We start from the raw sequence: 26,275 nt of genomic DNA, 5'->3' as shown, positions 1-26,275 counted from the left end.
TAACTGTGAATTTAAATTGGCTGCTAAAAAATTAGAACTTAAGTCAACCTAAGTCTTCGTTATGTTCCCTTGTGAAATGAGAAACAAATATCTGTGACTTACCACTTCTGCCCGTGATGATGCAGAATGGGAGGGAGAAGGTACCGCGGGTGGAAGGTATGGGCTGTGGTTTAGAGCAGTGTATGGTGTATAAAGAGGCGGATAAGATGGTTGAGTTTGGGGATAAGCGGCCATGGGTATCGACGGTGGATAGCTGGTGGTGGTTGCTCCGTTTGACGGTGCTGCTGGGGTGACACCTAAACTGGCTACCGCAGGACTAGTTGTATGACTCGACGAAACGAGGGGCACATTAGGTGTGTGTAACGCAGGTATCGTAGTATGAGGCTGTTGAGACAAGGATGGAGGTGGCAGAGCTGGGGAAGCTGGTCGCTGCTGCGGAGCTATTGCACGTGGGTTCGCTGCCAGTGGACTAGTCATCTGAAAATGTGTTCAATCAATTATACAATGCACTCATAGAAAGAGAAAGAAAATGTCTAAAACGTTTACTTACAGGTGGCTGGGATATGTGAGGGGGCAGAGTAGGGCTGGGAGGACTTGGCGCTGTAGGTACTGGTGCAGATGCAGGCACAGGTGGTGGTATTGGTGCTGGAGCATCCGTTGCTGGGTTGGAAATTTGTCCGCCAGTGTCTGGAGGAGAACCTCCGGCCCCGTTTGCTGGAGGCAATACGTGTGGTGAAGATGATGGCAACTCGTCTACAAGTTCAAATTCAGTGAGAATGAATGCTAACGTTACAGATGCATTATTGATATGCATGTTACGTACATTTACGTGCAAGGGGTGGTGGGGTAGAAGATTCAAAGAGTATCGATTCAGCATCCGAGCCCTGCAAAACAAAAGTTGTTGTCAAAAACATACTAACTCTTTATCAATCTTTTAATCAACAGAATTTAAAGCTACATACCTTATCGTCTTCTCCTTCACTATCACACTATAAAGAACAGAAAAAAAGAGAGTATTAAACTGATTTGAAATGTTTCTGGACAAGATTTTGGTTTCACTTATTTGTATACTTACGATATAACCTTTACCCGAACTGCAATGACTGCTAGCCTGTAAAAATGTAAGCAAAGCAAGCATGAGTAACCAATTTAATGTTGTGAGCAGTTACAAGAACACCAATGTAATCCCACTTACATCGCTGAGGTGGTCCCTGGAACTGTCTGCGTCCTGGCAATCCCTAGGTATACCAGGGCCGTGCAGTTGTTCAGATGCTCTACCACTATCGTCGCTTGTACCTGCATCTAGGCCCTTAAAGACAAACGGTTTACAGTTGATTTATCATTCTACCATATAGTACACAAATTTCTCTATATTTGAGACATTACCTGGTTAAGCGTCGAAGGTGTCAGTATGGAATTGTGTGTATAATGGTTGTGCTTGAAGTGATTTTTGATGTGATGCTCGTTGTGTCTATTATTTTGTCCTGTGTCCACTTTTGGCTTCTCTTCTACTATTGACAGCAGCGTATGCAGCTTCTTGACATTATTTTTACCAGCTAGCTTTATTGCACTCTGTAATCAAAAACAAAAAATTCATGATAGTTTAACAATACAAGAAGGAAAAACTTACTTTACATAATATTTTTCAAAAATATGTGCACTGAGTTCCATGGGATACAATTAAAAATAGGAATAGCTAGAAATTGTCGATGTGTCAACAATTTGAACGGTTTGAACACGTTTTCGAGAATTCGCGAGTACGTTCTAAGACAGATGTCGTTATTTACATAAGTCTGCGGATGCTGTTGCAAGCGGTATCGCGATAAACGGTAATGCAATCTTCGTCAGTGAAGCTTCATGGAATCTCGAACTCGACGGTCGCGAATTAAAACAATCGAATTCTACTGGTTACGATGATTCGTTGCACCTAATACGGGGATACTGAGTGTGCGTGCGTGAATCGTTCGCCGTATTTGAATTGGACACGCATATGACTGGCCAGCAGCGATCGAGTATATTCAACACGTATGGTAAACACTGCACAGTTTTGCACCGGCGCGAACAGAGTACACGTCTCTTGGCCTTTGTGTCGGCCGTGAACGTCGAATTTATCGGCAGCGAAACGGGTAAGAAACGCGAGATACTTGAACGACGGATGCTGGTCGCGCGCGCACAAGTAGAAAAAGCCGCACGAGAACGCCTTTCCTTCGGGTGGCTTTAAACCGCGATGTCAGTGCACATTTCCGAACGGGTGGCGCTCAGCCCCCCACCTTCTCCCCCCACCCTCTCTCTCTCTCTCTCTTTTTCTGTTACTCTCGGTGTTTCCCCTCTTGTGCACCTAAATACCGTTATCGGTGATGAACGTTCGCGTATATTCCTACGGCTTGGCGAGTACACGCGCTGGTACTTTCAATAGACGATCAAATATAGCGATTTTCGTCGATGGTTCAACCTTTCGAAACAGACGGGAGCGTTCGCAGAAGATGACAGCAGGATTCGCAGCTAGCAACCGTGTGTCTCGTGTGCGCGATGCAGCACACGAATGGTGGGGGGAGAATGAAAGAGGTAGCCAAAGCGGGGAAAAGGTGAAGGGAGGCGAGCCGGAGGAAGGATCGGAGGACGTAGAAAGTGGAGGGGAAGGCGCTAGTGGGAAAAAGGTGGGGAGGGAAGGACGAGGAAGGCAGCAGAGGAAGAGCGAGGAAGAAAGAGAAGACATTGACCGAACGAGCAGCCGCGCGACAAGGCCTCCTTTGCCGTGCCAGGCCAGCTGGAAGGAACGAAGCCCCGAACCCTGACTTCTCTTTCTCGGCTCCGAGTATTACTTTCCTTTTCCGATAACCGCTCTCCCTCCCACTCGCACCTTTCTTTCCCGTGTCTTTCGTTCTCTCTCCCTCCCTCTTCTCCACCTCCCGTTAGCAAAGAAACACGATGGGAAAAAACCACTAGAGCCCGCGCGATGTAAAAAACCACCAGCTAGCAAAAGCCGTGCTCCACCTGCGCACGTGTGCCAACTGCGAACCGAAACCCCCTAGGACGTGTAACTGCGGTCAGATTACACTCCTCCCTGTCCGAGGGAAATTAAAGAGGTGTATTTTTATTCGGAGAATTGAACGATCGCATTTGTAGGAAATGCAACGACCTTTCAAAATTTCTCAAGTTTGATCGATGAATTAATTAAAAAAGAATGAAATTTGGCAAGCGTATAAAAACTTTTATGATTGATTATACAAATGGATCGAACACGGATAACGGAGGCTTAAAATTGTGATTAATTCAGATTCTAATTAGAGATTGAAATTTTCTTGCGGAATCCACGGGAAAATGCACATCCCTAAAATTTATATTCCAGCTGCTTCGTAGAAAAAAATTAGGTAACAGTACATTTTGGGAGTTGCATAAAGATCATGATCGTTGTTCGCAATTATGCGAGATTATTTTGTGGTACAGCTTATGTGAAAAATTCTTTGCTGAAAAAAAGGTAAAGAATTGTTCGAGTCTGCGAGGTGAGGTTCTTCGACACAGGACGAGTAAAGGAAGGTCGTTCCCGGACGTGCGGACGTTCCACCGGTCGGCTACTCCGTGCTTTGGCTAGCCGGCTACTAAACTCGTCCGCACAACGTTGCCACATCTATCTGTTCGGTGTTGACACGATCGGACTCTAATTCAGCTAGTACCCGCAGTTCGTGTAGACTCGGTCGCGACGTTAATGCATTCGTTCGTGCATGCACATTCGACTCGAACAAGCTGACGATTTCAGCGACTTGTCTTTTACGCGTTGCTCGGAATCATTATATCATTAGAATTTCTTTGATCGTCGTGCACGTCGCGTATCCTTGAAATAAGATTTTACATTTACCCGGGAAATACGAATCTTCAGTCAAGTAGACTGCGAGAACAAGTCAATTTATTTGACTATTTATATACATCGTAGCGAAATTCTTGTTAAACATGTTTATCATTTTTATTCTGTTGTGTTCACCGTATTCGTAAGATTATACCTTACACATTTCAAGAATGACTTTGTCGTCATTGTTGGTAGCATCGTTGGCGACAAGGTACTGCACAATTAAACGGTGTGTTAACTTGTCTCGACCCGTTGAGGACAGCCCTATTAAATATGACAATGTATCTTTTTTTCTTTTTTTTTTAGCGAGGTATCACTAGCAGCACAATTAAGCATTCTCCGTTCTCATTTGTAACAAGCGGATAATAACAGTCATTCGGACATCTGTTCGACGAAAATTTCGGCCGTTTGCCAGTACCAAATTGACGTACCGAGCGAGAAACGACGCTGGCCTACATCCAAAAATTGTCCGAAAGTAAATACGTATCATGGCAGCATTGTTTATATCCGGAGTTACTGTCTCTATATTTTTGTTTTATGCTTCCGTTTATTAACCCAACATTTTGGCGGGAGAACAAAGCCGCTATGTTCTTTCGCGCGTCTTCTAGAAAAAAAATCGGCTATTATTACGCTCTAATTTTAATTCCTCCAAATTTGGGAGTACGTATTCGCTATTGATTGGCATAAACCAAAAGAGAACAATTTTTTGTGCGAACTCACATTGTCCCAAACTCATTGTCCCCGGTGACTGTGAGTGTTTACAAAATGAACGTCGATGTGTGTGCATTGTCTACGATCAACGGCTGAGAACGTGATTGGGAGAGATTTTTATCGACAAGACGATGTATCTTAAAGCGAGCAAGTGACGCGGTCACGTCAAGCGGAATGCGGTGACGAAACAAACATAGAGAGAGAGAGAGAGAGAGAGAGAGAGAGGGGGGGGGGAAGGGTCCAGAATCGAGTGTCGTTATCCATGTTTCGTCTAGTTGGTCCAGCGGACCAATCAGTGGACTTATGTAGTTCTGCGAGCGCAAGACAGAGGGAGAAAGTGGACACGGAGTCTTGGAAAGAGGGCAGTGGACTCGCCATTCTCGAGAATAGAAAAAAAAAAGAAACAACCGGCGGTAGCAATAAAAAGATTTACAATGCTGTAAATGTAGCGATAAAGCGAACATCGCGCGAGGACACGGTGAAAGATTATTTTCGTTTGCGAATATTTATTATATAAATATATATATATATATATTAAAAAAAGTATTATAATTATTATATATATTATTTATTATTATATAATTATTTATATTAAAATATATATAAAATTATTATAATTATTATAAATTTATATATATAAATATATATTTATAATATTTTTCGTACTTCACCATGTCGTATCGTATCCCGTGAACAATTGTACGCTATGCATCGAAGGCGTCGTATAATTTAGATAATTTGCGAATAAATGTCACCGTTATCCATCGGGTGTAACATTTATTAAGAGCATTAGCCGTCGCTATCGTCACTTTCCCCGCGAAAATCGCTGCTGTCTACACGAATTTTTCTTACTTAATTTATAATTTATTTGAACTTCTATGGAATATTACTCGATGTTTTTATTCGAATCGATCGCGATCGACCCCGCAGCAGGATCAAAATGCGCAAAATCGTCTACTCGATCACGCTTCTTATCACCGCGTATACAACAATGATCGTCGATACCAGTGTCAGGTCTCGCGATTTCTATTTTTAATTCGCTTCCGATCGACAAGATTAATTAATTCAAGACACATGCCGACACGCGAGGCAGCCGAAAGCCAGGCGTTCGACTTCTTCCGTATCGAATTATTACGAAGAGAAGTGGGTCAACTTGTCGTGCAGGTGCACGAACCGCATGTTTTGTTCGTCATCGATACACATCCCTTTTGTCGTTTCCCGTATCGATTCGCCAAGCGCTCGGCGAACCCCCCTAGCAATTTCTACCTTTCTTGTTCTTTCCCTACCAATCGCGTTCGACGAAAATTTCGTCTCCGATAAAAAGATCAAGATAGTTTCATTTCTTTCTCAGCTTCGACGGATGTTTCGTGAATATCGCAATAGAAAGCTTTTCACGTTGCGTTAGTTTTATTCGCTATATATATTTGTTAGTTTTTATTACATATATTTATTATTTTAAAGGGATTATTGCTGCCACATATTATATATAGTATATATTTCCGTTTAAACGTCCATTTATACACTTACCGACGGGCCGAACAGATTGACAGTATTTTATTATTTTCTCCCGAACATGCAGACCCAAAGCAGCATAACGAAATTCTCAACGCCATCAATCCGCTCGGCTTGTCGGTGAGTATAAATGGACCTTAAATCGACCAGACAGAGAAACATGGACGCGCGCAAAATGAACCATCGTAGACTGCGCGCGCACGCGGCAGACGGAAACAAAAGCCCGGAGCGTTTCCCTGTTTATTATTAACATATTCCGGCTCGTTACGCGGGCCCGACTAACACCGGAAATCGCGAAGCGGCCCTGTAATTCGCGCGATGACGGAATTATTTCGTCCGTAATCAAATGAATTCACGCATTGCCTTCGAGTGTTTCATTAATTACGGGCCGTGCTCGGCCACGGCGGAGTTACCTGTGTGTCTGGCCTTCCTCCCCGTGTTACACATCGACACCCTTCTTCGAAACGTTCGAACCAATTAACATCTCCATCCCCACTCCGCACCGCGCGCCTCGCTGGTTAATCGTGCATCGACTTTCGCTGACGCGCGATCCTCGATATTTCAATCGGCGCCGTAACGTGATTAAAAATCCCCGTTCAATGCCGCCATTCCCCCACCCCTCTCACTGTCGTTCATTCGATTAGGGGATCGATCGGGCGCCATCGCGTCGCGCGCCGTTTCAACGAGAATTCGAATTTGTCAATTCTACGCGGCGGCGATTCTTTCGGGCCAAGTTACGTACAATTTAGTAGCAGTTAGATCAATGCTAATTTCGATAGGTGGAAAAACTTCTCTATGAAAAGTCGTCGGTACGATCGCAAAAAAAATTGTTTCGAGAATCCCATTAATTAGTTCGGATCGCCTAGCTTCTGTTACCGTTATTTGTCGATTACTATTTACCGCACACCGTTGCCATATGCGTACAGCCTCGTCTCTATTTTCGTTCTTTCTCTCTCTCTCTCTCTCTCTCTCTCTTTATGTCCGGTCCGTCGCATTTCCTCCCTCTGACCGCGTAACTGATCGACGTCGACCGAATTTGTCGTTGCACGTCATACTGCACGACGGACATTAATTACGTTAGGGTAAACTCGTCGTGTTCAGAATCAACCGAGCGTATCCCGCATATTGCGATATCCGACCGGACTGATTACCGGGGGCCGCGCGGCTGTATCGGCCCTCCCTCGTGCCTCCTCTCGCACTCATATCCCACTCCCCACCACCGCCGATCACAGCCTTACGCGTCTCTATCTCTTTCTCTCGCTATCTACCCGTTCCTCTCGCGGCGGCCCCGATGAAATCGTTGAAATCGTCGCCGCTTGATAATTAACAGCCACACTCGTCGGGCTTAGAGCGAGGTCAGTGTCACGTCGTCGACGCCGAACTCGCTCGATTACGTAAGGATCGCGTCTTCGTACGAGACCGATTGTATCGGCCTTTTATACAGGGTGTCCCGAATGAAACGAGCTACCATTTGTTTTTCTCACTTATTCGGCCAGGTCAAAATAAAGCATCGCGCGATATTTTCCGGTGTTTCAAATGTTATCTCGATCGTACTTTGCTCCGCGGTTGCATTTATTCGCGCAAAAAGAATTCTTCCGTCAACGTGCAATGTGCGAAACGATCAGATAGTCGGAAAATTCGGAGAATTCGTGAAAAATCTGTAGCCGGTGATGATTGGTAAACGGACGACGGTTGTCCGTCTCTTTCTAGGTAATTCCGTGGGCACCGGATCTCTCGGTTTAACGATCCGCGTAACTAAAGAAGCTACGGTGAGGTCGGTAATAAATGAAAAGGCCGCGCGGCGCGGGCCGGCGAGGAGAATAGAATGAAGGGGGTAGAGCAACGGGCAACGACGTCGATGGGTTCCTCCGGCAGGCTGAATGGGCCAGGTTCGTTGCACGGCCGTATAATTTGGATTCTGGGGCTGGATATCGTTGGCATTCGCAGGGATTACCGAGTGCTCGGCCGCGCGCGGCCCGTGTCGTTAGCCGTGCCGAGAGAGAGTGAGGTCAGCAACGCCGCCGCCGCCGCTCGCTGCCGCTGCCACCCGATAAATCAGCCTCCGGTCGCCGCCACTCTGCTCCGCTCCGCTCACTGCTCGGTTCTGCTCCGCTCTCTGCCAGCCGGAGATGCCTCTGAATTCTGCCACGTGATCCGTCAACAGACAGCTCAGCCCGTAATCCGGCGGCCCCGGCGCGGCGCGGAACGGAGAGGAGAGAGGTGCGACGCGACGAGTTCAACGCGTGAAAATCGACCGCGGGTTTGGACCGGCGGCGCTGCTCCCTCGCTGAGCGCCACACAGGGACAGATATCACGAGGAAAACCGACTCGCGCGACCCATTTCCCTGCCCCCTTTTTCGCCCTAACCCCTTCCCTCCGCCGCTCCTCTACTCGCCCCGTCCCTCCGACCCCCTTCTTTGTGCCTATGTTTTTTTTCTCTCCACGCGTTTAGAACTGCGACCGGGTCGCCGTGAACCTTGACACTCGGAAACAACTAGCCGCCGCGTTTGTAACGTGGATTGTTTAACCTGTTAAAGGACGGAGGTTACGTGCGCGCACGGATAAGAAGAAGGTCAAACGTGGTCTTGACCAGCGAAGTACAATACCGCCGATTGATCGACGCTTTGCTCGCATCCTGAAAAACAGTGCACGGCTACCATTTGCCCGTCGCGAGAGAAGATTTTCCAAGGATATGTACACAGGCCAGAATGCCGATAAAACGTTCAACCGCAAGAACAACAACGACGACGATTATATTTCGTCCGTCAGGGCGGGTCAGTGCATGTAAACAAGGTCACGTGCTCGATGGAAGGACCGGCTCACATTATGCATATTGACCCCTAATACATATGTATATGTATTAAGCTTCCCGCAAGGCTTTGCACAAGCAAGGTCCCCCCGATAAAAGACCGCCGAATGTTGGTCCTTAGCTTGGCGTTCGACAGCCAATGTAATAGCTTCGGCCGCCTAGGCTGCAACGTGATCACGTGAACGTCGCGCAGGCGTTCTGTTTACATTTGCCGACTCGTCTCGTTCGACGGGCTATACGTGTGTATAGCAAAGTAACAAGTTGTCGCAAGCGACGCGATCGAACGGCGCCCGTTGTGATTCACATCCGACGAGCGTATTAATTGTAAACAAAGGTCCCGATTTTCGGGCTACATTCATCACCATTGGTCTGTCGCGTGAACGAAATAAGAATAGAAACAGAGAAACGTGTTCGACATCAACACTCTAATGCCGTCCGCAGATCTTAGATATGATTCTTTTGTTCGACGCCGGCATAATAGCTTGGAAATTTTAGATTTTGAACAAAAACTTCGAAGATGGCGGTAATATAGATTCATAAAATTAAGATATGTCGTCCAAGAATTTTCGTACTTAATTCTTAGTCGAATAAGCGCAATGCTATAGTCAGTTCGCTGCCTTTTAACACCCAAGAAATATAGTTCAAATGTTATTTCAGTTTTTTAAAATGCCACCAAAGTGGTACCACCGGCATACAACAGATAGTTTTTGCATGGCACCAGCGTGGTGCCATCGAACGGTATAGCGTTAATTACCCGATTGCCGATTCTACACGAGAAAGCGTGCTGTCCTCGACTCGGCTTTAACCTTTTAGGCACGACGCGCCACTATAGTGGCTTGCTCTAGTAGCTCACTCGCTCATCGTTCGAATCAAATAATCGTCTTCGTATGCATTGTTTCACACTTCTTTTGTCTTCGCATCGATTTACAACAGTCTACAGGGTGTCCCAAAAATGTCTCGCAATCAGGAAATGGCGGGTTCCTCGGATCATTCGAAGCAACTTCTTCCTTTACAAAAATGTTCTCCGAGGCACCGTTAACGAGTTATCAACGAAAAACAGTGACCAATAAGAATCGAGTACGGCTAACGCGAGGCGGCCCGCCCAACCAGCGCGCGAAGCCCAGTTCCGCTCATTGGCTCGATCGCCTCGCGCCAGCCTAGCTCGCCTCTCATTGGTCACTGTTTTTCGTTAATAACTCGTTAACGGTGCCTCGGAGAACATTTTTGTAAAGGAAGAAGTTGCTTCGAATGGCCTGAGCAACCCGCCACTTTCGGATTGCGAGACATTTTTGGGACACCCTGTACATACAGTATCAGACTCTGTACAGTACACATCAGACTCTGCCGTCCAGAGAAATAGCCTCGCGCATAATTCAGCCGTACCTAAAAGGTTAACATTGTTTTCTACCTGTCGACGAGGATCATATTTTTTCGCCGCTACTAAACGATCCACGCTTTACAAACATGGTATTGTACATCGACAATTTCTCCGAGCAGTACGCAGGTGTTTCATTGAGGAAATATTAGCGAGTCTAAAAATACGTTATTATCTGATTCGCCGATTCGATTGTCCCTGACCCGGGTTCGTGCGTTCGCTTCGAATAGAATCTACGTCCGCAACACACGGGACTGCCACACCTACGCTTTTTAATGCGAGCCGATAATTCGGGAGGACAATAGGAACTGATAGCGGGAGCGTGGCTTGGGCAATCAGACGCAGATAACAACAACAACCGGCAGATAACCGAACCCGTAGACGGCCGTCCGTTCTTCTCCGTGCCGATAAACATGGGCCAAAGCGAGCACCAATAAAACAGCAAAAGGATTGATTCGATTGGATCGGCGCCTTTATGGGTTACCTGGTTCGTTTCAGGGTAACTCGAGATGGGTTAAGGTAGCTTCGGTGGTCCCCTGTGGTTCGCCACAAGGTAGCCCCTAGAAGACCCCAATCCCAGTGGAAGGTGGCCCGAGTTGGTAGCGAGAGATCCTTGTGTTCCGCGTTCCCTTATGGACGCGCGATTACGGCTCAATTAACATTTCAGAGAAGGAAAACGACATCTCTGTACGGATGAAGCTCGCGGAGGTTTGCCGCGTGCAAGGTTGAACGTACAATAATAAAATGACGCTCAGATTGTCCACTAAAATGGATAATTAGGGAAGAGTAGATACGATTGTTCAAGCCTTGCGGCTCTTTTTTATAATTGTGGACAATTTATAACTATAAAAATAGACCGCAAGGCTCGAATAATCGTATCTCCTCTTCCCAAATTGTCCATTCTTGTGGTCAATCTGGGCGTCAATTAGAGAGACATTACTGTATTCTTAACCGAGCCTTATATAGACTTAACCGACCTTTCAGTTCATTCATATAAATAAAAATATTCATATATAAATAAAGGGAAGTCCTCCCTTATACTCTCTCTCTCTCTCTCTCTCTCTCTCTCTGCTCGAAATAATTTGCGACAATAATTGGACGATCGAGAATCCACGTAAAAATCTGGAAAGTCAAGAAAATCGGCAACTGGTTTGAATGAACGCGAACAGGCAGAAATGGAGACGGGATCCGCATCTCGAAACGCACCGCTTTAATTACGGAACACCGTGGGTCACCTTATCAATCGCATCATCGAGCCATAAATCGGACGTTATTATCTCTTTTTCGTCGCGGAAAAGCCCGCAATTTCGAGTACGCGAGATAGCAGTACTTTCTCGAGGCAAGCTTTATCGGTGGTTTATCGCAGTTTTATCACGGTTTATCGTGATACGACTGCGAACGATCATCCGTGCACGTTCGCCATGATCACCGACACAATTTCACCGGCCAGAATATCTGTCGCAGCCTCGCATTTCCCTAATTTCTTCTAGCCTGTAAAATTTTGCACGAACCCACGGCGTGTCGCGACAGCGAACGAAGACGCGTCGGTTCGGGTCGTGGCAGACCCGGGCGACGCCGGCTGGAAACGCCACTCCGGGATCTACGGGCAAATACTTCCGGCGGCAGATAAAACCCGATTCAGCTGGAGCTCTCCTATCGGCGCTGTCCATTCGAATCGGTAACAAAGCGCGGTAATATCGAGTGCGATCGTTTATATATTCTATTATATTATTATATTATTATATTATATATTATTATATATTATTATTATATTATTATATTATATATTATTATATATTATTATTATATTATTATATTATATATTATTATATATTATTATTATATTATATATTATATATTATTATATATTATTATTATATTATATTATATATTATTATACATTATTATTATATTATATAATATATATATTATTATCGATATTCTATATCGCGTCGAACAACAACAAAGAAAAAGAAAGGGCGTCGCACCTGCTCAGAAGTTATTCGATCGAACGATCGAAACGTTTATCGCGTCCTCCTTGCCTTCGATCCACCGAATCGAAGTTTCCGCCGAAGTTCGAAAGCTACGATTCCGAACGTGAAATTCGAACTTGAATTTTCACGCGGACGAAGGCGAATTTCCCGCCCAATTGACCGGTTACGGCACAAAGTTGCCGTTCGAAACGAGCCGAAGGGATCGGCTACAAATTGATGGTTATTATAATTAGCGTCGTTTACCGTTGATTATTTGTTTACACCACCGAACACGATAATCAAATTCGTGCTCGTCCTATCAGGTTCGCGCGACGTCGCCAAGTTTCGCGTCACACACACACACACAAGGAAACAAGGATTCTACATCTATATTTAGCTTGGTCCGCGCCCACGTAATCGTTGCTAATTAACCGAATGAATTTTGTGAAAGAGAACGCGCGCTCGTCCGTCGGAACTCCGAAGACCACTCTCGACGAGTAGAATTTCTAGTCGGAGAGAAGAATCCGATTGGAAATCGAGCTCTTCTTCCCAGGATCTTTTATAATAACCATCGGCCCGGGGAGGGATCCATGGATAATAGACGGCGTAACCCGGCGGCAGATAATTGTTTGACATCGTATCAACGTCGCGTTTACATTCGGGATCGTCTTATCCGGATAACGAGGCGTCTAGGCATCCGCAGCCAGGGCGGCGCTCGTAACTCGCGATTAACCGCGAGAGCTTAGCGATTTCTCACATTTAATTAGCCTGAGATCGTGTCTCTAATGGCCGCGGAGCCGACGAGCGAAGGAGGGGAGGGAGGGCTTCAACGTCTTTAATTGGAGAAATTAATAACAACAAAGAGGGGAAAAGGGAGGGAGGGGGGCAGAAGACTCGGCCGGAGAATGTCTGATAACAGGAGGGGGCAGAATTCCGTTTGAAGACCGAACGATAACCGAGGATCTGGCGTTACCTACTGAGAGAGAGAGAGAGAGAGAGAGAGAGAGAGAGAGAGATATGGGAGGAAGAAAGAATGAGAGAGAGGGAGAGAGGGAGAGAGAGAGAGAACACCTTGTTCTCGTCTCACAGCTGTTCCGCGACGCGTCGCGAAGCGTCGTCCAGAAGCTCAGGTTGCTGTTGTTGTTGGACCCCGCGAACCCGTTTACCGAAGAGGGGAGGGGGACCGGTTTAAGCGGTTCACATCCGAGTACTTTCTCCACGACAATAACAATGCACTTTGTGCCTCGATAATGCACCGATCGCGGCCAGCATGCAACCGGCATGACTCGAACCGCGTTTGCTCCTTCTCCGGCGGCCGGTTTCTTTTCTTCTTTTTACGCCGCGGATCGTGATTCTCGCGCAACGCATTACGGGTGCATTGTACCCTAGCAACCGGGCGAACTCGCTTGAAAATGCCGAGCGAGAACAGGCCGCGAGGAAAGCCGCGAATTCCTTGTCAACCTTCTACCATCCTTCGCGGCCCGTTTCACCGTGCTATATTTCTGCTTGGATTGTAAACATCTGCGAGTGAAAAAATAGAGAGAGCGAGCCAGAGAGAGAGAGAGAGAGAGAGAGAGAGAGAGAGAGAGAGAGCCAGAGAGAGAGAGAGAGAGAGAGAGCGTACCAAAGAAAGAGAGAGAAAGAGAGCGAGAGCCAGATAGAGAGAGAGAGAGAGCCAGAGAGAGAGAGAGAGAGAGCCAGAGAGAAAGAGAAAGAGCGAGCCAGTGAGAGCGAGAGAAAGAGACAGAGAGAGTGAGAGAGAGAACAAGCCAGAGAGAGTGAGAGAGAGAACAAGCCAGAGAGAGAGAGAGAGAGAGAGAGAGAGAGAGAGAGCGAGAGAGAGATCAAGAAGGCATGGAAAACAATACGTCGCCATCGCGGCGGCGGCGCCGGTAGCGTCGAATAACGCGGGTAAAGGTACACTGCGAACGATATTGAATGCCGGCCGCGTCGAGTGCCCCGAGGAATACCAATCAGTCCGTTTCACTCTATCCCCAAATGATTCCGAACAGATTGTAATTCAGCCGGGTAAGCCCGGCGCGTCCATAATCGCGGCGCAAATGAAACGTGAAATGTATCATCGTCTCGTCTGCACCGGCGAATCATTTTTCATTGGCGGCCGGCCGAGTCGGATAAATACGTTTTGATCATTGAATGTCGCTAATTGCCTCCCCCGCTCGGTCCGCACCGCGGACCGAGTCAAACGATTCTCTGGGATCGTCCAACCAACCATCGTCGATGGAAGAGACGATATACTTTCATTTGTTTACTATTTTTTTTTTTTTATAGCGAAATCGAATAAGAACCAGAGCAAACGATTCTTCGACGTGGCAGCAGATTAATTCGATTCGAGCGTGAAAACGAAATTTGCGCGACCTTCCCCGGGTTACAGTGTAATGTGTCTCTAATTGACGCTCGGATTGTCCACAGGAATGGACAATATCGGGAGAGGAGATTAACGATTATTCGAGCCTTGCACAGTTCGTTTTTATAGTTGTTGACGATCGATAACCGTGAAGAACGAGCTACGAGGCTCGAACAATTATTTATATTATATATAAATTTATGTTATAATTATATTATAATTTATTACAATTAATTATATTATTATTTATATTATATATAAATTTATATTATAATTACATTATATATAAATCTATATTATAATTATATTATAATTTATATTATTAATAATTTATATTATATCTCACTATTTTTTTTCCAAAATCGCCAATTTTCGTGGACGATCCGAGCGTCGATTAAAGAGACATTACCGTACGCGTCTTGGAGGGATGTCGGCGGACGACGCGTCGGAAAGCTATGAATTAAACGGTCGTATTCGCGGACAAGATAATTAAGTATTACGGTACGGTTACGTGGTGCGTGATAATAATCTCGCCACATGTCGACACTCTCTTCTTGACCCGGCGACGTGTAGCCGAAGAATGTAAGGCAATGACACGACACCGGGGAACACGAGCGCGAACACGAACAGGAACACGAGAATACGAGCCGGTAGCGGGGGAGGAAGATGGAAGATGCAAGATGGTAGAGCGACGGTAGAGGGTGTGTGGAGAGGGGGGAGGCTGAGATCAGAAGAGAACACGTCGGATAAGAAAGAATCTGTGGTAAGGACAATCACCCGGGGGAGGGGAGGGGAGGGGTCGAACCGTTCCTTGTTGCGAGACGACCAGAAAGACTGAAAAAAAGAGAAAGAAAAAGAAAAAAGCCCCCCAAAAAATGAAAAAGTCCGAAAAGAATTTGCCGGGCGACCGGCTGGCTGGCCGAAGAATTCGGGAAAGAAAATCAGCTACGCGGGGCGCGTGCATTTCGCCGGTAAAAACGTTGATCCCTCCGCGGATTTTCGGCTACCTGGCAACCCGCGCGCCGATCTACGGAACGACCTCGGCCCCTGTAATTCGATTTAGAGGAAAAGAACGCCGCGGTCGGTCCCGCGATTCTCCGCGAAATCTGCATACCGTGTGTCGTCTCTCCCCTCCGCTCCCTCGGTCCCCGTCAACGAGATCTCAAATCGACCAGAAACACTGTGTCGCGGACGTTCGCAAACACTTTAACGCGTTAACTGGCCGGCGGCAGTTTTACTTGATCAACAGAGACGCTGCACAGCGTCGTGTTGACGCAGCTGTGATCGATTTACTTTAAATTTGTCGAAGATCTATTCGTTGCGATTGTACAACTATGAATATCGTTTCGTCGGCATTGCAATGGAATGAATCGTGTTCCTGTGTTTATTGTGTGCGTATGTTTACTTTCTGTTTACTGTTTCTTTATTTGCGATGGATGTGAGCGGGCTTTTTTTATAAACTAAGTCCATGATTGGAGTAATATATGTGTATATAAGCGGATAATAATATCTTATGTGTACTACAGAGCTTGAAAAAAAATAGTACAGTTTCCTAAGCCGTACGTAATGAATAACAATAACGATTTATAAATAGGAAATGCCAACAGGAAATCGTAATCCTGTATAACAATAAGTATATACAGCTATATACTTATATATACTCTGTATATACTACAGAGCTTGAAAAAAAAATAGTACAGTTCCCTAGCCTGCGTATAACGAATAATAATAACAATTTATAAATAGGAAATGCCAACAGAAAATCCTAATCCTGTATAACAATAAGTATATACAGCTATATACTTTATATATACTCTGTATATACTACAGAGCTTGAAAAAAAATAGTACAGTTCCCTAACCCGCGCATAACGAATAACAATAACAATTTATAAATAGGAAATGCGAACAGAAAATCGTAATCCTGCATAACAACGAATATATAACAGATCACAGTTGATTACACTCGACGAGCAAACGTGTGTCGGTGCACGTCGAAGACAGTGTAATTGAGAGATTATCGGGGCGAATATTAATTACCGGCTTTGCGTTTCCCAAAAATTAACGGATAATGGTGTTCGTACGCTTGTAAACAGTGTAATCGAAGTTAATGCGAGCATCTCGATGAAACGTAAAAAAAAAAGAAAACGAAAGAAGGAGGGGAAAAAAGCGTCCCGGCAAATGATTACGGAACACGTCGGTGTGCGTTCCGTGTAATATTTCCTGCCACTTTCGCGGATCATTAAATTACCGAGAAATAATTATAGTCGGAGCGGAACCGGGCGAACTGCATTTACTAACGCGATATTACGGCCGTGTTGCCGGGAAACAAGGGGTCAGGGTTTTACCTGAGGGTTTACCTGGCCCCAGATTTTCTCCTAATTTCCTTTCTTCGACCAGAAATTGGGCCTAAGCTACGGCTTTAATGGATTTATGGCAACTTCTTGGCGTTTCCAATAGAGCAAATAACTAGACCCTACCGGAGACCCTTGGCTCCGCAGTAAAAGGTAGTAAATGTGACATTGCCTCTTGTTGTTTATGATCGGTCGTTCGAAGATCAAACACGAGATACGTGCATGAGTCACGAAAGCCAAACGAACAGGAAAGTCCCTTTTCGAGTAGCTAGAGCTGTTCGTCGCGTTCACGAGACAGTGTCTCGTTCGCAAATTATCATCTGTTTTTACACCGTTATTGGGCATACCGGATGCTTTATCGCACACGAAGGATCTCGAAGCCGACCGGCTTTCGGTCATTCCGGACACAATACGGAAGAAAGGGGGGGTCCGTCTTCGCTCTCGACCGTTTTGTTTCCTGCTTTTTCCAACCTTCGTCGAAACCGTCTTCCTATACCTGGCCGAGCAATTTCACGAGGCCGCCGGTAAATCGACCGCGCAACCGAGAGTCGCCAATATTTATCCTGTGAATGGGGAGTAGTAAACCGTGGCAAATTTATTTCGAGCCTCGCGCGATCCGATATCAATTTTAAACAGAGAAATATCCCGCGTCGTATTTGATTATCGGATATTCCATGAAATTATCGGCTCGTAAATACTGCTTTCCCCGGTGACGTCACCGGCGACCGTAGGCGAAAATTAGTTGTATCGGAGGCGACGCGATCTAGCCGGCAGTTAATAATTAAATATTTGTGGCAAGTCCGCGAATTCGATCCGTTAATCGTTCGGAAATATTCGCACGGCATGAACTTTCCGTATCGGAAAGAAGAAGAGTTCCACACAGTGGCACGACATCGCAATATCGTATTAACACTAATACATATGTATATGTATTAAGCTTCCCGCAAGGCTTTGCACAAGCAAGGTCCCCCCGATAAAAGACCGCCGAATGTTGGTCCTTAGCTTGGCGTTCGACAGCCAATGTAATAGCTTCGGCCGCCTAGGCTGCTACGTGATCACGTGAACGTCGCGCAGGCGTTCTGTTTACATTTGCCGACTCGTCTAGTTCGACGGGCTATACGTATGCATATAGCGAAGTAACAAATTGTCGCAAGCGACGCGATCGAACGGCGCCCGTTGTGATTCACATCCGACGAGCGTATTCATTATAAACAAAGGTCCCGATTTTCGGATCGGAATATTTTCGGGCTACATTCATCAACATTGGTCTGTCGCGTGAATGAAATAAGAATAGAAACAGAGAAACGTGTTCGACATCAACACTCTAATGCCGTCCGCAGATCTTAGATATGATTCTTTTGTTCGACGCCGGCATGATAGCTTGGAAATTTTAGATTTTGAACAAAAACTTCGAAGATAGCGGTAATATAGATTCCTAAAATTAAGATATGTCGTCCAAGAATTTTCGTACTTAATTCTTAGTCAAATAAGCGCAATGCTATAGTCAGTTCGCTGCCTTTTAACACCCAAGAAATATAGTTCAAATGTTATTTCAGTTTTTTAAAATGCCACCAAAGTGGTGCCACCGGCATACAACAGATAGTTTTTGCATGGCACCAGCGTGGTCCCACCGGACGGCATAGCGTTAAAACCGCAGCCATCGGGTGTCGCGTTGCCTTCTCGCGCAAGGTCCCCGGATCGTTGCAATGCAAATTTCTGTCGTACGCGAACCTCGATGCGGATCGGCAGAAAAAAAGGAAAAACTACGTCAATCTCGTGAAGAAGTTCCTCGCGGCGTTTTCCGTGCGACTTAGTTAGCGTAGTCTAACTTCGCGTAACTTCTCTGTTTAGTCGACGAGCCGCACGCCGCGCATCATTCCGCCGGAAGGAGGACTGCGATCCCGGCGAGAAAACGGGCCAGGAGTTTGTCGGAATGTTCTCGACGAGCGAAAACGGTCGATTCCTACCGATCGATGAGAAAAAGTATAGCATGTTTTGAAAAAAAAAAAATCGACGGTTCCGGTCTATCTTCGGTGAATCATCTTCCCCAATGCCAGCGTTTTATCCGACAGAATTTTTTTTTCGGTGACGCAACAAGGCTGTGACACGGGTCATAAATAACCCGGCGTTGGTCATCCGTGACGTTATTAGACGGCCGAGGCAGCAGCACGTCGATGGTGTTCGAAAGTTCGTAAACACGGTAGGATATTATTTCAGGGCAATATGCCTCCGGAGTTACTTAACCGGCAAATTCGTACCCTTTTGCCCCTAATTATTTTGTAACAAGCGGCCGTTCGACCAAAAAATGTTCAATGGACGGCGGCTCGGCTCTCCCCCTTGTAAATACTCGAATCTGCATGGGCGTAACTGTTCCCTATACATCCCCCTTTTCTCTCTCTCTCTCTCTCTCTCTCTCTCCCCGCCCTTTGTTAATCAAGCATCGTAAACGCGGGGTTAAAAAGTTAATAAATTAATCCGGTCGAATCAACGCAGCAAAAGTTAAACGCTGACCCCTTTAATCGCACGAGATGGCAATTCCGCCTAATTGGTTTTTATTACTCTTCTCGAATAATATTTCTGTTTGGTTGAGCAACCACTTACATCGCATCGGATAATGAAATTTTACGAATCTCTTTTAACTAGGAGCATCGGTTTCAGCGAAAACATTTCGCTTATTAAACATATTTGTTGCCCCGACCGTACGCAAGAGCGATATCGAATAACAAATACCGAGTAAACAAACCGAACCTGATCCAGTTTTATGTAAGAATAATAATAATAATAATGTTCGTCACCGTACAAACGTTCACGCATTATATTGGGTTGGCAACTAAGTAATTGCCGATTTCAGTTATTGATGTCGCTCACTCCCATTTTTATGATATCCGTAAATGTTATATTATAAAATTATTATTATTATTATGTTATTTTTTATTATCCGTGAATGTTAGCAACTGGACAAATTGAATGCAGCGGTCAAGGAAAAGCGACCAGAATTGGTCGATCGTAAAGGTGTCATTTTCCAGCAGGACAATGCTAGGCCGCACGCGTCTTTGTCCACTCGGCAAAAATTGATGGATATTGGTTGGGAATTGATGTTACACCCGCCATATAGCCCTGATCTCGCGCCATCGGATTACCACTTATTTCGATCCCTGGACAACTCCCTTCGTGGTAAAACTTTTAACGACGATGACGCTGTAAAACCTCACTTAACTCAGTTTTTGGCCGAAAAGGATCAGACTTCCTACGAGCGTGGAATTTCCAAGTTGTCAGAGAGACGGCAAGAGGTCATCGAACAAAATGGAAAATACATTACAGATCGAACTTCGTTCCAAGTAAAAAAGAATTTTTTATTTCACTGAACAAATCGGCAATTACTTAGTTGCCAACCCAATAGATCTTGTGTTTCCGTGTGTTCAATAAATATACTTTTACCTAAAACTCTGCCTTTAATTATTTGCAAGCAAATAATTGCATGTTCCCATGCAAAGGTATCGCGAACTTCGCAAAAATGTTACATTCGAAATATAGAGGTCCAAGGAAAGTCTGGCGAGAGCTCATCGAAATGTGTTCGATACTCGAAGCACACTCTGTTTATCGAAGCCTCTATGTATAAGGGTACGACAGCGACGCGGACTACGGGTGAATGGAGGCCATAAACCGGGCGAAAAAAGAAAAAGGAACTAAACGAGCCGGGTACAAATCTCGACGACGGACGGAGCGCTCCGCTGGAAACGCGGTCGGTTTTCTAATAAACAAAAATCTCGTTCCCTCGCGCGACGTGTGATTATCTCGAGAACGACAAATTCTCGAGGGACTAAGGGCCGTAAATGTTGAACCGCGTTTAGCACGGCCGCGGAGCCTCTAGCAGAGAGCAAAGTCGGTTCTCGCAACAGCATGTAAAAACTGTTGGCACGAGCGACGGCAGCGGCGAAGAAGAAGAAGAAGAAAAAAAAAGAGGGGACGACTATGCGCTTAGGTAGCGAAGGTCCGCAAGCGCGCAACAAACTGTCGACGATTTTCTCCGTCGACAGATAACGCCGCCGGTGACAGGTAAGCCGCCGATCCGAGCTCTCTCTGCTATCAAACGAAACAAAAATTTCCCGCGAGAGCAATCCGGGAACGATCGATGCGAACGTCAATAATTTCCGTTACAGTCGTTCGGGTTTCCGTGACCCAAGTTTAAATTCCACCTGACGCTCTAATCTATGCCTTCGATCCATTTGCAAAAATAATTTCATCATTTCTCGAACGATTTATCCTTTTAGACCAAAGACGACAATTATAAAATTATTATAAAATCCATTTTAAAAATTAAATTAAATACACATAAATAAATTCATCAATTTCCATGCTAAACTGTTAATACATCGTTGTTCTTCGTCGATTGGAAAGTTCGCGGGATTAGCAACAACAACAAAAAAGCTATCCATAGATAGTGCTAAAATTATCCAGTGCTAATTTCCGTGACCCAAGTGTAAATTCCACCCAACGCTCTAATATATGCCTTCGATCCCATTTGCAAAAATAATTTCATCATTTCTCGAACGATTTATTCTTTCAGACTAAAGACAATTATTCCTAGCTTTTTTCCGTACGCGTTACTTTAAAGTAACGACACTGCCAGGCTAGAAGCATAGAATTTGCAGATGCAAGAGCGCCTTTCGATCGCTCGTGCAATTTCTAGATCACGCGAGAGTTCTGGCGATTCGCGTAAACAAGTTCTTAGTTCAAGCGTTTTTCACGTATCCGATCACTTTCAAGCACGAATAAATATTTCACGCGAGGTGTTACTTGTTGCGTACCTTTCCAGACAAAAAAAAAGGATACGTTGCACTATCTTGATTATTTTTACAAGGTGACATTCCCGAGTTTCGAAGTTACACGGTTGATAAATAAACAAGCAAACGGAGTAAAAGTCTACCGCGACGAAAAGTAGTTGTCCTTCATGGTCAAAATTTTGTGTTCGTCTCTACGCGGAAAATGAATCTTTCCCGTCGCGAATGCTCACACTTCGCATGATTGTCCTAGATAATTCATAGCAACCGTCGATATCCCATATCGGGACGCATAAATCAATTTCCGATCGATCCTGACGAGGGTGAATTTGTAAAATTTGCTCTTTCTTTTTGTGCAACGATTAAAACCATTTCTACCGGGTGCAGCGGAAAAGACAGGCGGTATCGAATTTAACCGGCGCAGAGTAAACATCGAAACTCGAGATGTAAACAGTAACGGAAGGAAAATAATCATTGCAGCCGCGCGGTTCTATCGATATCACGTAACCCAGTGTAACACGATGACACTGTACGCGGAATAATACTTTCGTGCGAATATGTTAACTTCGTTTGCGAACGATACAAAAATATACGAACTATAGCAGCGATAAACCTGTCTCAATAGAGCGATTTTTCCACACTGTGAAAGCATGTACGAATAACAACAACACTGACACAAATCTGGTATAAATTGCCTGTGCAAGAATTCGACATCGTTCGGTCGCCAAAAAAGGCTACCGACATTTACCAAATCCAAGATATTTGATTATTAAATTTTTCAACTTGACAGTTAAAACTGTCGGATTCGGAAAGTACGACAACGTTTCCTACATTCGCGTAAAAACACAACAAACGCGAAAGCGTTAATCGTTACTGTCACAATCGGCCTAACACGAACCAACAAATGACTCAATTGCTCGCGAGCGCTTTTTCGTTTTGCTTAAGACGGCAAATATATGCGGATCTTGTAACAGAGACTGTAGATCGTGAACACCACCACCATCACCAATATACACTGATAACACCGATACAATATCTGCTATCACAATTTCGTGTGTATATAAATAAAGAAAAAAAATAAAGACCATGTAAACAACAGAACGGAATTAATTACCGTATTGCTGCACAAATTTGTGTAAAATCGCGCATTCAACTCCAAAAAAATAAGAGGGCCTAATTCGGAGCGGTGACATCCATTTACGGCGGAAATCCTGCACTTGACCGCCCGTCTTATTAAAACGGTTTCAAACTGGTCCGCCGAAACAGCCTGTAAACTCGCGGAAGAGAAACAAATAGCGTCGGGTCACGTAATACGAACCAGCAGCGTCCTAGTGTAATAACGTGCACAGATATCGAAAAGGGTCGATGATATATATGGTTGGCAAAAGGTAGTAGTAGATTCGCTTCTCACCTCGAGTTCCTCGTAGGTGCGGAAGGCGAGTATGGCAAAGCCGTCGATAATGTCCTCCTCGAAGGGAGGCTCCTTCTGGTTGGCAGCCGCGAGGGAAGACTTCTTGCGAGGCCTCGGGGGTCGCGGTGGTCTGGGCGGTCGGGAATGGCTGTCACGCGGATGACCGGTCCTGGCGAGCCCGAGACCGAGTCCGGTGGCGGGTTCCTCGTCCTCGCCGCTGTGGCTGTCCTCCTCGTCGTTGTTGGCCGGTCGTTGCCTGGTCTGTTGCTGTTGCTGCTGCTGTTGTTGCTGGTGCTGTTGCTTCGCGGTGGCTAGGCTCTCCCTCTGCGCCAGCATACGCTGGGCTCGCTCTCGCCTCCGGTTCCTCTGGTTCCGTTGCTTCGCCTCGATCTCCATCTCGTGGCAGTCCGTCGTCGTCGTCGGCCCCTGTGTTTCACCCGTGCCGTGGCAGCGCGGCGGCCGCTTCGTTACGTGGGCTGTCGGGCCGAGTTTGCCCGCGGGTCTGTGCCTCGCCGAGAGAGAACCCTCACCAGTTCCGTATCCACGACGACACTATGCTCGTAGCGGCCGTGAGAAACGATGGGTCCGGGGACGGTGATGACCACGACCGCGACCACGAGAACGATGACAACGGTCGTGTCGCGGTATCGTCGACCATTCTACTACGCTCCTCTTTAATGCTTCTTTGGAAGAACGAGCGCGCGAGCGAAACGGATTATATACCGACGGAGGGAGCAAGTGAACCGGAGTAACAGAGACGGAGGAAGAGAAAAGGACGACGACGTAGTGGGAAAAGAGAGAAAACGAGAATAAGTGAATAAGACAGACAGAGAGGCGGGGAGGAGTGGTGGCGGTGCTGGAAGCGTTAGGCTGAGAGAGACAAACAGAGCGAGGAGGAGGGGGGAGCAGGGGAGCGCGAGTAAGAGAGCACACACTGCCTTCGGATATACAACACTCTCACGGGACGTTTACCGACGGGACACACAGCCACGCATGCCACACCACTGGGCCCCCGTCGTCGTCGTCGTCGTCGTCGTCGTTGTCGTCGTTCCGGCCACCTCTCGTTTCTTTTCCTTTCTTTTCTTTTCTTTTCCTGGAATCGTAGGGGGATATTGTTATGCGTTCGTTGCCGACGATACGGTATACCGCCGAGAAAATTGTTGCCAGCGAAAAGACGTTCACAGGCAGTCACACGATGTCACCATCGATCGCGCTGCCGAAGGAAGAGGAGAGAGTCCGGTGCGTGGCGAGGAGGCACGCGAAACACGCACGCAGGGCGGACAGACGGAGACCGAGCGACACACGGTCGAGAGAAACGGAGAGGGATGGACAGAAAGACACTGACACCGTACGTACGTACGTACGAACGAACGAACCATCCAACCAACCAGCGAACGAATGAACGAACGAACAGAACACTAGGAGAACCCGGCGAGAAAAAACACAATAATCACGAAGAAATCACAGACACGCTCCAACAGATACGTTCGTACTCCAATATATCGGCCGTTCGAGTCGTTTCTTTTTCCCCATGATCGCTATTAGTATCGTCGTTCTCGTTCCTGTCCTTGTCGGTTTGCTGCTCGTCATCCTTCCTTTTTCTCTTCCTCCTCTTCTTCGTTTCTTTCTCCTCTTCCTCCACGTCGTCGTCCTCGACGACGTTCGACTACTCCACCACCACACCACCAGCACTGCCGGCTTTGCCGAACTGTCCCGTCACCCTCTGACCGACACTGAATACACCGATCGAACGTAAACTGCCGCGTATTATCGCCGCGGGCTGGTGTCCCGACGAGCCACCGTCGCTGGATGCACCCTAAGAGGGTACGAAGCACACCGATTGTTTGGAATGGCGGATCGAACGAGCAGCACACACGGTTGCCGCATCGTGTGGTAAAAATGGCCGCGACCTGCCCACACCGTGCTGGCGGCCTCGCACCACCTCTTCGCCGCGCGTCGCCGTCACGGGACGATGACGCGTATACCGCACTGCCACCGATACATCCTCGATTTCCAGCCACGGACACCAGCTAGGGAAACCGACCGACCAACCTAGCACACGCCCCGAATTTAGCGTGAACGACGACGCGATCTATCCTCTGTGCTCTGCTGCTGCTGCTGTGCTGTTCTTGCTGCTGCTGCTGCTGCTAGCCACGACTATGCATTTCTGTCATCCGTCTATCTCTCTCCCTTTTTCATTCTCCCACCTTGAGTCTTCCCTCTCCCTCGATCGTGTTACACCTTCTGGCCGGTCTGTCTCCCTTCAACCACGTCACTGTTTCTCTCTTAACACAACGACCGAGAACATGGCGTACCTATGCTCCGAAGACGGACATACGGACCATTGGCAAGCGATACGATTCATAGATTCGCCGCGACTCGAGCGATACACGTGGCGCCGCCTATGATCGGAACCTGGAGTTGGTTCCACGGCGGGAGATTGAAGCGGATTTCGATGCGATTGGTTTTGCGATATCGGTTCGAGTAGTATTTCGCTGTCTTGCGGTAATATTTTAGCGAAGATGATACAAACGAGATACTTTGTATTTAAAATGTATAGTTATTACATAATTTGAATTGTCCAGTATTGACCATGATAATAAATTTAAATCAATTTATTACGATGGAAGCGAAGGTTGGGATCGTTCGGTATTGAAATGGAGGATTACTTTCTTTTTTTCCTTTGAGCACAGTTTCTTCGCGTCGATTATTTACATTCTTTCTCTGAAATAGTGGTCGCAGAGTCCTCTGGTTAATCTTATAGCCACTAGTGCGGCTGTTAGACACCAGTTGTCACCACGCACCGCACAAACTTCCTGCTGTGTGAAATAAAAAAAATTTTAGCATAGTTTTCCACTCCACTTATCAGAACGAGAAAGAGCAACATTTTTGTTTCTAATTTTTTTTTTTTCTCCAAAATTACTGGCTGCGGAGCCCTCTGGGCGAATAGCAGGTGGTCTTCTAACTGCTAGTGTGACATTTAGATACCAGTTGTCGCCACGGACCGAGCGGGCACAGTACCGAATTCGCAACTTTTGGAAAGAAAAGCACAAGATATTAATATCGCCATTATTCGCCGATGATCATTTAGAATACGAGGTGAATCGAAAGTAACATTTACTCTTGAACTCGAAGCTTTCA

General features: G+C 46.2%; 1 protein-coding gene and 1 long non-coding RNA gene across 5 annotated transcripts in view; one reads left to right on the top strand and one right to left on the bottom strand.

The window, feature by feature from the left end:
• tay (tay bridge kinase) overlaps positions 1-25,316 on the bottom strand; it is a 30,298-nt gene extending 4,982 nt beyond the window's left edge. The window contains exons 1-8 of one of the 4 annotated variants that reach the window (XM_033486663.2): positions 23,135-25,316; positions 1,387-1,572; positions 1,196-1,309; positions 1,076-1,111; positions 963-989; positions 824-884; positions 551-753; positions 103-477 (exon numbers count right to left, since the gene is read on the bottom strand). In XM_033486663.2, the coding sequence (XP_033342554.1) occupies positions 103-477; positions 551-753; positions 824-884; positions 963-989; positions 1,076-1,111; positions 1,196-1,309; positions 1,387-1,572; positions 23,135-23,530 (1,398 nt within the window). In that variant the 5' untranslated portion in view covers positions 23,531-25,316. Of the gene's footprint in view, positions 1-102; positions 478-550; positions 754-823; positions 885-962; positions 990-1,075; positions 1,112-1,195; positions 1,310-1,386; positions 1,573-2,452; positions 2,732-23,134 lie in introns of those variants that run through there. The other 3 variants (XM_033486662.2, XM_033486661.2, XM_033486664.2) reach the window with 3 other exon arrangements.
• On the top strand, positions 3,504-6,431 carry LOC143258849 (uncharacterized). The gene is made up of 2 exons (XR_013032752.1): positions 3,504-4,073; positions 4,151-6,431. It is a non-coding gene; the product is annotated as an uncharacterized LOC143258849 (long non-coding RNA).
• Positions 25,317-26,275: the final 959 nt, after the last annotated feature.

The sequence above is a fragment of the Megalopta genalis genome, chromosome 2 (genome assembly GCF_051020955.1).
Source record: "Megalopta genalis isolate 19385.01 chromosome 2, iyMegGena1_principal, whole genome shotgun sequence".
Lineage (NCBI taxonomy): Eukaryota > Metazoa > Arthropoda > Insecta > Hymenoptera > Halictidae > Megalopta > Megalopta genalis.
This window is presented reverse-complemented; position numbering and strand designations above follow the sequence as displayed.